Here is a 14,243-nt window from a genome sequence, read left to right as displayed (position 1 = left end):
TCTCTATGACTGTATAACGAAGACATTGAGTTTTAAAATGCTTGAAGAAATCTGACCAAACTAGCCAAGCTTCACAGCGAATTACAAACTGCTAGAAATTATAGTTAAGGAATGGATTTGCATTAAACTGGTTATAACTGACAATAAAGCAACAGACACCACAACTGCAGGAACAGCCAGAAACAAAAGAAAATCTATAGAAACCTATTATTATGATAAATAAAGGATAGTGATGACTCCCCTACTTACTCAAAGGAATCTTGATAGTTCTGACAATAGAAGACCAAAACTCAAAAATAAATTACCATGAATGCTGGAAATCTGAAATAAAACAGAGTGCTGGAAAACTCAGCAGGTCTGGCAGCATCTGTAGATTGAGTGTGTGTTCATGGATTAACAGCATGTCTCACTGTGTGCCAATAGGCAGCTATCAAATGATCAAAACTCCTCCTCATGAAACCTATGATTATAAGCTTGTTTATTATTGAAGGGAATAACATCAGGTGGTGTGCAGAATGTCACAACAGGATCACTTCCTCAGCAATCTTTTTTAATCTCCGATCCATCCTATCTCTGCTAGAAGTTGGAATACTTCAAAGGGAGAAAATTTAAAAATAAAAAAAAACTTCATCCATGGTAGTACCAACTCTGAAGAAGATTGCACTTGACGAACTATTCTAGAAGAACAGCCAGCCTAAAATGGTCACAACAAGTGGACTTCAAGACCACTATTTTGGAATTCTAATTTATGAAGCTTATGGACTTTAACTTTTTTCCCCAATTCCACCTTCCAAAACCTTGCAATTCGTTCTGTTCATTTGCATGCTACTGTACTTCTACGAGTCACAGGTGGTGTTTCACCTTTTGATAGATTTAAAGTTTTAACTGCGTGATTATAATGGAATTTTTTGTGCTAAAATTAAGAGATCAAGCTAACTTGTTTTTTCATGGCTTCACATATGGTGAAGTACATAGTGACTGAGAAATTAATTACATCTTAAAAATTCCATTATAATCAACTTCAAGAAAGAAAACAAATTTTATTAATTCCTCAGGACTCAATTGTTACATTTATTGGATAATAATCAGATATTAGGAAAAATCTTCTGTTTTCCACTTGGAATTCTCATTTCCAAATCCAGGGATTTTTAAAAATTAATACATTTTCCATGATCCTGTTCCATCTTCCCTCTATGGCTTCCCCTTTCTCTCTTGCTTTTTTTAAAAATGGAAATGTAGTCCTCTCCTACCCCTCTCCGATCCAGATGTTAACCCAACCATCAGATAAAGGTCACTGCCTACCTGACCCTAACTAATTTTTGCTCGTTTAAGAGCTTTCACTGAAGGAGTGTGATTTTTGAGGAGAATTATCATGCCAAAGTTCTCGTACCTGGTTTTAATTCCAAGAGTCTGTACTCAATGGTCAAATGTAAGCTGTAACATTCCAAAAGACATCTTGAAAATAATGTTATCAAATGCTCTATTCCCTAATTAATCTCAACAGTAAGATCTTAAAATACAATTAACAAGTTAATTTCTCTACATTAATTAAAATTTGTAATAAATATGAAAATCAAGTAATCTATAGGTTGGAATATAGTGCACACTGATAACATGCATAAACAACTTTTAATCCAATGCATTGCTTTATTATAGCAATCCATACCTCAATTTGTACTGTGCCTGAAATCTAAACTCAATTTAACAAGAATCAATGTATTAAACATCCTCATCTAAGCAACTAGCACAAAGTACACTGAATGACTTTTTTTAAAAAAACCCACAGTATTTAGGGATTGGTTCCCAATCATCAGAAAATTAGCCAGTATTGTAATAAGTTATGCACTTTCCAAATAACTGAACCGCCATCTACCAAAATTATAGTTATGATAGTGATGTACTAAAAAGAATACCAACGTTAAATACAAATCACAACAATACACTTATGATATGCTCCATAAGGTTCTGTACATGACCAGCAATGTTGAAATAAAATGAGATTATGCTCGAGACTTTGTTTTCTACTTACTATTGTTGGCATTGTTTGCATTGAAAGTACCAGATGAAGTATTCACATCTTTATCTTTATCCTGGTTTTCAAAATCCATATTCAGAGACCTTTTGGGGTGGAGAGAAATGAAAAATTTGTTAGATTACACTGTTCAAACAAACAGTTGTCACGTTTTATCTGGGAAAAACATACCAATTAAGGTCCACTGCTCCACAAAGTCATCACAAAATGCCAAAGTGTATAAAATAAGAATGAAATCACAAAATTTGACTGAGGGACTTCAAGATAAGAGTAATTCACACCAGGTATTATCAATGACAGAAATGTAACTACTAACAGAAGGCAAGGCAAGGATTTCTAGTCCAGTACTATGCAATTTAAACTATACCCCTTCAAAAACTTCAAATGTGTGAATACTCAAATCACAATCAAGACAGACAAAAGACAAATTGATTGAACACAGACACTTTGATTGGAGACAAAAAGAAGGACAGGTAAACAAAAGTCCAAAGATCAGAAGTCCAGACCACAAAATGGAAAGTTATTTTCTCATTGTAGTTTTGATTTAGATACTGTTATCTAACAGGTGCTCAGTTGCTCTTTGACGCAGTGGGTGATCAGGTGGGCCGATGTCTTTTGTTAGAATATTTTCTTTGTATTGCCTTTTCCTGAAGAATGGGCAGTGGTGTGGGCAGGGGAGAGCAGTCAGAGACAAAGCTGAATGGCTTCTGATTGAGGGCTCTGGAAATTTTACTCTGTTACTCTTGTTGCACATACAGCCTATTAATACCCTGCAACCCATCAGAATCGCCTCAACACATTCTTGGTACAGTTCGGTCTCAAATTCTCCCGCTCAACACTTCAGAAAGCATAATTGTATCATAACTCAAAAAATATGCAGTACTTGGTTTTCAAGCTGCAAATTCTCCTGCTATTCCAGTTGTAGCAGTCCAGTTTCCATTACAGCCCCAAACAAAAAATATGATTTCTTACACAGTACAAATCTGTGGCCTAAACCTACATGATATAGTAGCACATATTCCGCGAGAGAAGTAAAAATTTAAACTTTTATATCTTAAAAGCATAACCTGCTGAAAATCTTTCCAAGGTTTGCGGGAACATAAGTATGATAATAGCATTAAGCTCCACCATTGCCATTCTGTGCTTACTTTTTTAGAACATATAAAAATATATACCAATACAGAATGTTACTCTTAGAAATAGAGATTTTGTTATAGTGCTTGCAACCCTGGTTCACACACCAATGCAAGCCTTTTTATCATGTCCTTCTAACAGTTGAGAAGTTGGACTCTAGACAGGTCCATCCCATTAAATACACTGTATTGCATGACTTTGGCTTCGCTTTCTCAAGAACAGGTTGATGGACAACACTCCCTAAGCTGTGTGAAGCAATTCCAACGTTCCACATGTGCTGATTGTGGCACAGGCCACAGTTTCAGGAGGTCACTCCGAGGCCTCCAATGAGAAAATTAAAGGAAGATTGGAGGTGGATTTGTGTGGCAACATGGCATACAATCTTATTCCAATATTTACCTGCTACATGCCAGAGCACATTTCCTTCAGCATTATTATACATAATACAGGGTCTGAGGTTACCTATCTCTTCTATCCTCCTAGTTAAGAATCAAGTCGCATTGCTGTGGCATCACATCTAAGCAAGACCAGGTAAGGATGACAGATTTACTTCCTAAAGTACATTAGTTATAATTGTCAGTGTCACATGGTCACCATTAAGCTAGCCTTTAATTTCAAATTTTTATTGAATTCAACTTTCACCACTGATTCAAACCTATGTACTAGAGTATTTAGTCTTGGGGTCCTCCCATTACTAGTCCAGTGATATGACCACATTCCCCAAAAAATTTATATTATATCAAATTACATTCAGAAGATTCTGTGAAATGCAGGATTGAAATTTACTTAATTGTGATTTCCACAAATTAACTTAAATGTTAACTTTGTCAGACAGCAATTTAAACTCAGGAATCTGCCATGATCTGCTGAGAGTTGCGTTATTTAGTGCACTAGCTAGTAATGAAATGCACCTAATGGACACTGATAGTATACTAGAACTAGGAATCAACCTAGTCCAAAACCCTCTCCCATGTTATACACAGGAAGGAAATTAGATTAGAATACATTGTGGTAATACATAACAATATCAATGATGCTGTGAAACTAAGCATTTGTACACATGGTGGTGATGTAAAATATTGATTACATAATTAATTCTTGCAACCCCCACCCCCCAAACCATACTGACTCTTTCCACTCTAGTGTAGCTCAAATTACAGAACTAAAAAAATAGAAAGCCAAAAAATACTTTTCTATTTACAGAGGTCTTGTTCAAAGCACCATCCAAAATCACTTCTTTTCAACTATGACCTTCACATCTCAGCTAGTGTTACCAGCCACCTACAGCATCTCAAGTAGATAGACTGGAGGCTAGAAGATCACAGCAAGCCAGGTGGCATCAGGAGGTGGAGAAGTCGACATGTAGGGTGTGATCCTTCTTCAGGACTGGGGATGAGTGTAGAGGGAGCTGCAGATAAATGAGGTGGTGGGGACAGGTGAAACCTACAGGATCTCTGCATTACTGTACAGCAGACAACTCAAGGTCATACAAAACACATTGTAAATGGTGATGCTTTGTCACATTCATAAGCAAGGCTAGTTGGTTGTTATGCAATAGTATGGCCTTCCTGTTTCAGAGTCTGCCACAGACACTGACTTATATCCAGTCTATTAGGACAGTAATTTTGATGAATAAATTCAGACAGAAGTCTATCACTATTTGATTCATTCATGGGATGAGAGCATTGTTGGCAAGGCCAGCATTTGTTGCTTATCCCAAATTATCCTAGAACATGGTGGTGAATCCCCTGTTTGATCATCTGCAGTCTACGTTGGCGAGCTACAACCATTAGTGTTGTTATAAAGTGTATTCCAGGACACTGATTAAGCAGCAGTGAAGGAATTTAAATTTCAAGCTTTCAGCTGCCTCCGATTTCAACACCACTGTGTTCCCTGCCAACATTTATGTCTCAGGCCGACTGGAGTGCTCCAGCAAGGCTCAGCACAAGCTGGAAGAAAAGCAGCTCATTTTCCGCTTGGGGAACCTGCAGTCTTCAGACTCCATATCGAATTCAAAGATTTTAGGGCCTGAGCACTTCCTTCCAAGTCCTTTACTCACTCCCACATCCCAGACTTTTCATGGCATAGGCTGCTTTCAGCACAGCCAACCCATTTTTACCAACTTATGATTCTTGACTTAGCATTACCTAGCCCTCCGATTGCCTGTATTTCAGTCCTTCTGGGCCCTGTCACTTACTCTTTTACCACCAACACTCCCATTATCCGCCACAACCTTCAACTTCTGCGCCATATTTTCCTAACTGTCACCAATGACACAGAGTCACTCTAGCCAAAAACGTCAACTGTTTTGTCTCCACAGATATGCCAGAACTGCTGAGTTTCTCTAGCAATTTGTTTTTTTTGTTTTCATCAGGAATCAGTTTTTACTATGATACTACAAAATTATATGAATCATTGCAGTTTAGTGAATGAAATTTTGGAAAAGTAATTCAAGGCCACATCTTGGTATCTTTAGATTTGCATGTACAAACCATGGCGTCGAGTTTCATGGAAAATTTAGCAATAAATACTCCTTGGCGTGTCCATTCAAAAAGCTTGCATAAATTTCACACAGATAAGAACCAATAAAAAGTTGAGATCGCAGACTGCAAAATATCCTTACAAAGCTAGACCTGAGTAACAATTTCATGATAATATTTATGGAGAGTTAAGGCTCACAGTGCCAAAAGGCCAAGAATTATGAATTGATAAGATGATTCAAAAGTGGATTGACAAAGGTTCCACTTGTTTTTAAATCCTGAAGAATAGGAAGAAAAGACCAAGGAAGTCGCTAACATCAAGAGTTTTGCAGTCTTAAAAAAAGACCAGAACAACTGGCTGCATTATTCTCATAATAAATTTCATTTCTACCTATACGTGGATAATTAGGGAGGGTTGCATGTACACCTATAAAATGTTCCCACAATCTTTCAATAGACTGAAACGACTTACTTACAGGCCCTTTTAGATAAGGGTCAGTGTGATGTATGTCTGCCATTGATTGTTAGTATTTGCAATGGCTGTAAGCCAAAAACAAAACCTAATAACTGGAAGACTTATTTTTGGCAAGTCAGTACATATTCTACTCTGAGAAAGTTAGGACTGCAGATGTTGGAGATCAGTCAAGATTAGACAGTGGTGCTGAAAAAGCACAGCAGGTCAGGCAGCATCCGAGAAGCAGAAAAATCGACGTTTCGGGCAAGAGCCGTTCATCATGAATGATCTGCCCGAAACATTGATCTTCCTGCTCCTCGGATGTTGCCTGACCTGCCGTGCTTTTCCAGCACCACTCTAATCTTGACACATTCTACTCTGCGGAGAGAAAGTGAGGACTGCAGATCAGAGCTGAAAATGTGTTGCTGGAAAAGCGCAGCAGGTCAGGCAGCATCCAAGGAGCAGGAGAATTGACGTTTCGGGCATGAGCCCTTCTTCAGGAAGAAGGGCTCATGCCCGAAACGTCGATTCTCCTGCTCTTTGAATGCTGCCTGACCTGCTGCGCTTTTCCAGCAACACATTTTCAGCATATTCTACTCTGCCAATCCTAACAATTCTTAGCAGCTTTACAGTCTTAAAAAAATAAGCTTTTAAAACAAAAGCTACAAGAAACTACTTTAAAACAGCCTTGTGGAAATGCTCAGAATTTTGAGCACCCATTAATTCAATTATCTAATGGTACTCAAAATCAGATATTTTTTCCCTTTTGCAAATCTTTCATTTAGTATCTATTTAGGCTCCATTAGTCAAAATGGCATTAATTTCATGGTAACAGCTTCCATGCACATGATCTTTTTTCGTAACTAAATCCTATAAGCAGTAGAGAATTTCAGTCCATTGAACGGTTGCAGCAAAGGATCATCATACTTTAACCACAAACCAGCTGACAGAGTAAATAAGTACCAATGACTGATCACCAACATTACATTAAGTACACTGAAATTCTCACCTATTTTTCTGTTGTTCAGATCCTCCTTTAAAAAATGTAAATGTTTTTGCTGTAATACCTTCTTGCATAATTCAGTACCCATTTTACTTGGTAACAGCTTGGAATATGTTAACTCCATTAAAAGAAGCTATAGAAATGAAAATAGTTGCCTTTCATGTCTTTATCATTGGCTTACCTAATTGGCTTTTAAAGAACCTGATCGAAACAAAGATTTCTCAGTCATAGAATTTTCACAACCACTCAATGCCTTAAAAGTACCTAACAGCAAATTAAATACTTCTTCAGTATAGTGCCTGCTTTCATTTAAGAAACACAGCAGCCAATTTGCAACATAAATATGATATCTGCCAGATAGTCTGTTTTTAGGAAAATAATGCAATGCTGGAAAAATCCCATCACTTAAATCCTTAAAAACAGCACATACATTCAGCAGACAAGGGAAGTTTAAGATAGGAAAATTTATTTTAACACTGAGATCTTCCGAACCACAACTTTTAAATAAATAACATGAAACAATTTATAATAAATCATAGAATGAATCCAAGATCAGAGGGAGTCTTCGCCCTTTGCACCCACCAAATGACAGCAACAGATCAACTATTCTCTTTGTTCTATCTACTTGAAGTCAGTCCAACTTGCTTTTTAAAATGAAAAGTTGCTGTCCGTGAAACTATTCAGTTTAAACACTTGTGCCAGTTTATTTATCCAACATCCATATTAAAAAACTCCAATTAACACTATCTGGCATGTATTTGTGTGGCAGAACCTTGGAATCAATGAGGAAAATATAAATGAACCTTAAACAACCTGGAAAAGCCACTCCAAGGAATAGAATGTATAGGGATTCACGAGACTACTAGCGACTAGAAACAGTTCCAAAATGCAGCACAAGCATAAGACGTAGTAGAAAATCTTTGAGCCTAGTGTAAAAAGTGAGGTCTGCAGATGCTGGAGATCACAGTTGAAAATGTGTTGCTGGTTAAAGCACAGCAGGTTAGGCAGCATCCAAGGAACAGGAAATTCGACGTTTCGGGCATAAGCCCTTCATCAGGAATGAGGCCTGCTTCATCATTCAAATGTCATTGTTGATCTGATAATCCTCAACTGCACTTTCTTACTGCATCCCCAGAATCCTCAATCTCTTTACTGATTAAAAATCAGCACATCTCAGTGTTGCATATATTTAGTAACCCAGTCTTATAGCCATCTAACGTAAACAAATTCCAAAGATTCACTACCCTCATAGCAGATAAGGAGGAATCCCTCCTAACTATGTAGCTCCTTACTCTGGAGATTATACCCATTGATCCAAGACTACCTCGCAAGGAGATGCGAACCCTCAACGTCAATCCTGACAAGACCCAAACAAACAATCTTCAATAAGATCACCTCTCATTTTTCAAAACTCTAGTGAGTACAAGGCCAACCCATGCAACCTGTCTTTATAAAATAATCCCTCCATTCCCAGGATCAACTGAGTGTCCCCTCTTGGAAGGGTCACTAATGCCAACACATTTTTCTTTAGATAAAAGGGATCAAAACTGTTCGCAATACTCCAGTCGTGGTCTAACTAGTGCTTTGTATAGTTTAGCAAGACGTTGTTTCAGTACTCCATTGCTTTGAAATAAAGGCCATCAATCTAGTTTGCCTTCCCTTTTACTTGCTGAAATTGCAAGCTAGAGATATTTATACTCAAGGACCCTCAAATGCCTCTGTGCTGCAGTGTGGTGCAGTCTTTGTTCAGTTAAATAAAATGTAGCCCCTCTATTCTTTCTGCCAGAGATCACATTTCTCCACATATTTCACCTGCCAAGTCTTTGCTCATTTACCTCATCTGTTGACTGCCCTCCTCACCCACTTGCCTTCCCACATTTATTTTGTGTCATTGCAAAGTGCTGAAGGAGTTGCCTCATGCAAATGACTAAAATACACATTGTAAATAATTGCGGCCTCAGCACCAACTCACACTGCATTCCACATGTTCCATCAAGAATTTCCCTTGTCCCAATTCTGGTCATCTAATAGGAAACAAAACTTCCCTCCATGTTAATATATTACCCTCCAAAAACTTAGACGCATTAAGCAGCCAAATGTGTGGTACTTTATCAAATACCTTCTGGAAATTCAAAAAATATTACATCCTCTGGCTCCGCTTTATCTATCCTATTTGTTACTGCCTCTCAGAATTTCAATAAATTTCTCAGGCATGATTTCATTTTGATGACTTTGCATATTATTTTTTATATTTCTAAATGCTTTGCTATTATACCCTTTACAATGAAATCAAACGTTTTCCCCTTACAACAAAGGTTAAGCTAACATAGTTAAGCCCATAATTGTCTTTTTTTTTCCTGTCTCTGTTCAAATAATGTAACACAGTTATCAGCTTTCCAATCCTCCAGGACTTCTCCAGAACCTAAGGCTTAAATGAAAGATTACTAATTACGTATCTAACACCTCTGTAGCTACTCCCTTTAATATTCCAAAATGCGACTCATCAGGTCCAGGCAATGAGGCTTTAGCCCCTTTGGTTTCCCTCGAACTTTTTATCTAGTAATAGCTATTGCATTTATTACTTCTCATCCCAATCTCCTTTTGCACCTCAATTATTTAGTGTATTTGGTATTCTTAGTGCCCTCTATCGTGAAGGCTCCACTATCTCCTTGTTTCTTGACATTATTTCCTGAGCTTCATTCTCCAAGGAGCCTCTCCCTTCCTCTTAAAATATTTAAAGGACTGCTTTCTCATCATTTTGATATTACTTGCTAGTTTACCACAAAGTTTATTTTCTCAATTTTTATTAATTTTTGCTCATTTTTTAAAGCTTTCCCAATCCTCTGGTTTACCACTAATCTTCACAGTTTTGTTTTACTTTCAATTTAATACTATCTTGGTTAGCCATGTTTGGTCTATCCGCTTCCTCACCGGATTGCATCTTTGTTATTTTTGTAAACAAGGGGAAATCATGAAGACAAAAGGATGAAATGATCAGCCAAAAAAGAGCAAATGCATTTGCCCAAATTGTCTTTTGTGGATAACTCTCTCCTTTCCTACATCCACTGAATTCAATGGAATTAGAAGTATTCAAATATGAGCAGAATTCAAACAAATGGATGGAAATGAAATAAGAAAATCATTTATTAAAGACTGAAATTAAAAGATAAAAAACACTTTCACAGGGAAATGATGGCCTAGTGATATTACTCCGGGGCTATTAATTCAGGAACTCAGCTAATGTTCTGAGGACCCTGGTTTGAATCCAGTAGAGTGGTATTTGAATTCAGTTAAACAAATCTAGAATTAAGAATCTATTGACGACTATGAAACCATTGATTATGGGAAAATCATATCTCGTTCACTAATATCCTCAGGCAAGAAAATCTGCCAATCGCCCTTTTCAATGTGGTTGAGTCTCAACTGCTCTCTCAACAGTTGTACCAATCACTACAAAGTCTCAAAGAAAAGAAATTGGATGGATCACTTGACAGAGACCTCGGCACTGGAAACAACTGGTAGAAACAGCCCTTTCAGCCCTGAAAACTCCTCTTTATTGACATCTGGGGGTCAGTGCCAAATTTGCGAGAACTGTTTCACAGACTAGTCAAGCAACAGCCTGACATAGCCATACTCACCGAATCATACCTTACAACATCCCAGTCACCATCATGCCCATCCCTGGAATTGCCCTGTCTCACCAGAACAGAGGGAGTGACACCATAGTGGTATGAAGCTGCCTTGGCAATCCACACCATTGACTCTGTACCCCATGAATCAGAGAATCCCTGCAGTGTGAAAGCAGGCCACCCAGCCCATCATGTCCACACTGAGCTTTCCACCCACACCCACTCCCCTCCCCATCCCAATAATCCTGCATTCCCCATGGGTAACCTACACATCCCTGGACACCATGGGGCTCTTTAGCATGGCCATTCCACCTAACCAGCACATCTTTGGACAGTGAGAGAAAACCCATGCAGACACTGGGAGAATGTGTGGAGTTGCACAGTCGCCTGAAGCTGGAATTGAACTCAGGTGGCTGGCGCTGTGAGGCAGCAGTACGAACCACTGAGCTACCGACTCATGGCTTCAGATTAAATGTGGGCAAAGAAACCTCCTGCTGATGACCATGTATCATCCTCCCTTGGCTGATAAATCGGTGCTCCTCTGTGTTAAGCAAAACTTGGAGGAAGCACTGAGGACGTCAAGAGCACAAAGTGTACTCTGGGTCAGGGATTTGAATGTCCACCACCAAGAGTGACTCAACAGCAGTACTACTGGTCAAACTGGTCAGGTTCTAAAGAACACAGCCGCTAGTTTAGGTTTGCAGCAGACGGTGAGGGAACCAAGTAGGAAAACATGCTTGATCTCATCATTACCAATCTACTGGCTGCAGGTGCATCTACCCATGACAGTTTCAGAAACAGCAGCCACCACATAGTTTTTGGAGACAAAGTCCCACCTTCACATTGAGAATAATCTCCATTATGCTACGTGGCATCATGCTAAATGGGGCAGACTTTGAACAGATCTAACAGCTTAGGACTAAGCATCCATGAAATACTATGGACCAAGAGTAGTAGACCTGTACTCCAGCTCAATCCGTAACCTCATGGCCCAGCAAATTCCTCACTCAACCATTAGTATCAATCCAGGGGATCAACTCTGATTCAATGGAGAGTAGAGTAGGGCATGCAAGGAGCAGTACAAACATACCTGAAAACGACATGGCAATCTAGTGAAGCTACTAAACAGGTCTACTTGCACGCCAAACAGCATAAGCTGCAAGTGATAGACAGAGCTAAGTGAGCCCCAAGTCAACGGATCAGATCTAAGCTCTGCAGTCCTGCTACATCCAATCATTAAATGGTTCACTGGAGACAGCAGTTCCACAAATACCCCTATCCTCAATGATGGAAGAGCCCAGGATGTCAGTGCAAAAGATAAAGCAGAAGCATTCACAACAACCTTCAGTCAGATGTACTAATTGGATGAACCATCTCGGCCTCCCTCCAGTGGTCCCCAGATACTAGTCTTCAGCCAATTCGATTCACTCCACAGGATATTAAGAAATGGTTGAAGGTATTGGATACTTCAAAGGCTAGGGCCCTGACAGCATTCCAGGAATAGTGGTGAAGACTGGTGCTCAGCCAAGCTGTTCTAGTACACTTACAAAACTGTCATCTACCTGATAATGCTAAAAATTATCCAGGTATGCCCTGTACATAAAAAGCAGGACAAATCCAACCCAGCCAATTACTGCCCTAGTCTACTCTCAATCATCAATAAAGTGATGAAACAGGAGTCCAAGATAGCAGCAACGTAGGAGGGATTGTGCCGCAGGGCTCCCTGCCACAACATCAGCAGGACAGCACTAGAACACACCCCATCCATGTTACTGTGTAAAAGAGCTACAGAACCTGAAAACCTCACTTACCTTTGTTTTTGCTATAGGAGAATGTCGAAGAAAGGAGGAAGTTTGCCCGGGGCCATGGCTCAATCCACCGAGGCGGTGGGCTTGCTTACTCACCAGGCCTTGGTTGAGGAGCTCGCCAAATCTCGCGAGGTCCTGGAGAAGCAAAGTGAAGGAAAAAAAACATTCGAGGAAAAGCTGGCCCATATCTCCACTATGCTGCAAAAAAATTAACAGCTGGAGAACCTGCAGAAAAGAACTGATGAGCTCAAACGCTGGGTCACAGGGGTGGAAGCAGAAGCTGACTCTTCCAAGAGTCACACTGAAGCCCTGGAAAATACAGGTCCGTGGTTTGCTACATCTGGTGAATGACCTTGAGAACAGGGACAGAAGAAAGAATCTTCATGTTATTGGTGTGTTGGAGGGGACAGAAGACGAGTGGCCAGTAGAATTCTTTGAGAAGTGGTTCCCAGAATTCCTTAGTTTTGAGGCTGTAAAAAGAAGGATAAAGATCAAGAGAGGCCGCCGGGTCACAGCATGGAGGCCAGGAATTGACCAGTGTCCTCACCATGTCCTGGTATGGTTCCATCATTATAAAGACAAAGAGTGTGTCATGGAAGCTTTGTCAAGGGAAGGATCAGTGGGCATTGGTGTGAGAAGGCTCTAGGGTCACCAGCAATGGTGATCTGGAAAATGAAGTCCTACAACTGCATCAAGAAGAGATTGAGAGAACTGGGGATCCAGTACTCTTAAGATATCCAGCGGTGCTTCAGATTAATCATAATGGAACTGTACATTTATTTGATCCACCAGAGAAAGCGAGAAACTTTGTGGACATGTTGACTTAATCCAAACGATCGAATAAGCACAGATAACAGTCATTTGGGTTTGTCCTTCTTCAGAGGGTACTTGGGGGAGTCTCTTTTTGTTGGTGATAAGTTGCATTAAATTATGCTTGGGATGGGTAGAGTACTTACCTTTAATTTCTAAGTTATACCAAAGAATGGGTGTCATATTTACTTTTAACTCATTTGTGTATATTACTGATCTTACCACAAACCCAGGATAAAGTAGCAAAAAAAAAGTGTGACCCTAGCTAGTAGGAGTTAAGAGGAATACTGTTTTGGGATGCGTAGGCGACCCCTCTGAATGGAGGGGGGGGGGGGGGGGGGGGGTAAGTTCCTCCAATCAGTGCCTAAGGTGCTTTTTTGCTTTTCTGTTTTTGGTGTACATTGTTTTTGTAAGTTTTGTAGGTTTGTTGATTGTAGCTGTTTAGTTTATGTCATTTGTATGTTTTGTGGACTTTCTTGCACTGAAGCTTGGCGATTCACAGTTCGAGTTCTTCCTCTCTGGAGTCAAAATGATGCAATAGAGGGTTATGGCTAAGGATGTGTTAAAGTGGTGTACCTGGAACATTGGGGGGGGGGGGGGGCACCTGCCATTCAAGAGGAAAAAGGTACACTCCAGTCTTAAAAGAGAGAGGGTAGATGATGCCTTATTGCAAGAAACACACCTCGATGATGCAGAGCATTTGAAACTGCAACAGAATGGGTATGACTTGGTTTAAGTCTCACCTTTCAATACTAGGAGTAGGGGTTGGACATACTTGTTAGGAAGAATCTCCCATTTAAGTTATTAGAGAATATTAAAGATACACCTGGGAAATTTGTAATCCTTAAAACTTGATAAATGGGGAAAAATACAGGATCTTAAACGTTTATTGC

At 39.5% G+C, this 14,243-nt stretch overlaps 1 protein-coding gene across 1 annotated transcript in view; it reads right to left on the bottom strand.

Annotated features, from left to right (window-relative positions):
* sppl3 (signal peptide peptidase 3) overlaps window positions 1-14,243 on the bottom strand; it is a 205,687-nt gene that overhangs the window by 107,694 nt on the left and 83,750 nt on the right. Inside the window, exon 3 of the mRNA XM_060843725.1 lies at window positions 2,030-2,118. Coding sequence (XP_060699708.1) covers window positions 2,030-2,118 — 89 coding nt within the window. The remainder of the gene's footprint in view (window positions 1-2,029; window positions 2,119-14,243) is intronic.

Source organism: Hemiscyllium ocellatum, chromosome 24 (genome assembly GCF_020745735.1).
Source record: "Hemiscyllium ocellatum isolate sHemOce1 chromosome 24, sHemOce1.pat.X.cur, whole genome shotgun sequence".
Taxonomy (NCBI): domain Eukaryota; kingdom Metazoa; phylum Chordata; class Chondrichthyes; order Orectolobiformes; family Hemiscylliidae; genus Hemiscyllium; species Hemiscyllium ocellatum.
This window is presented reverse-complemented; position numbering and strand designations above follow the sequence as displayed.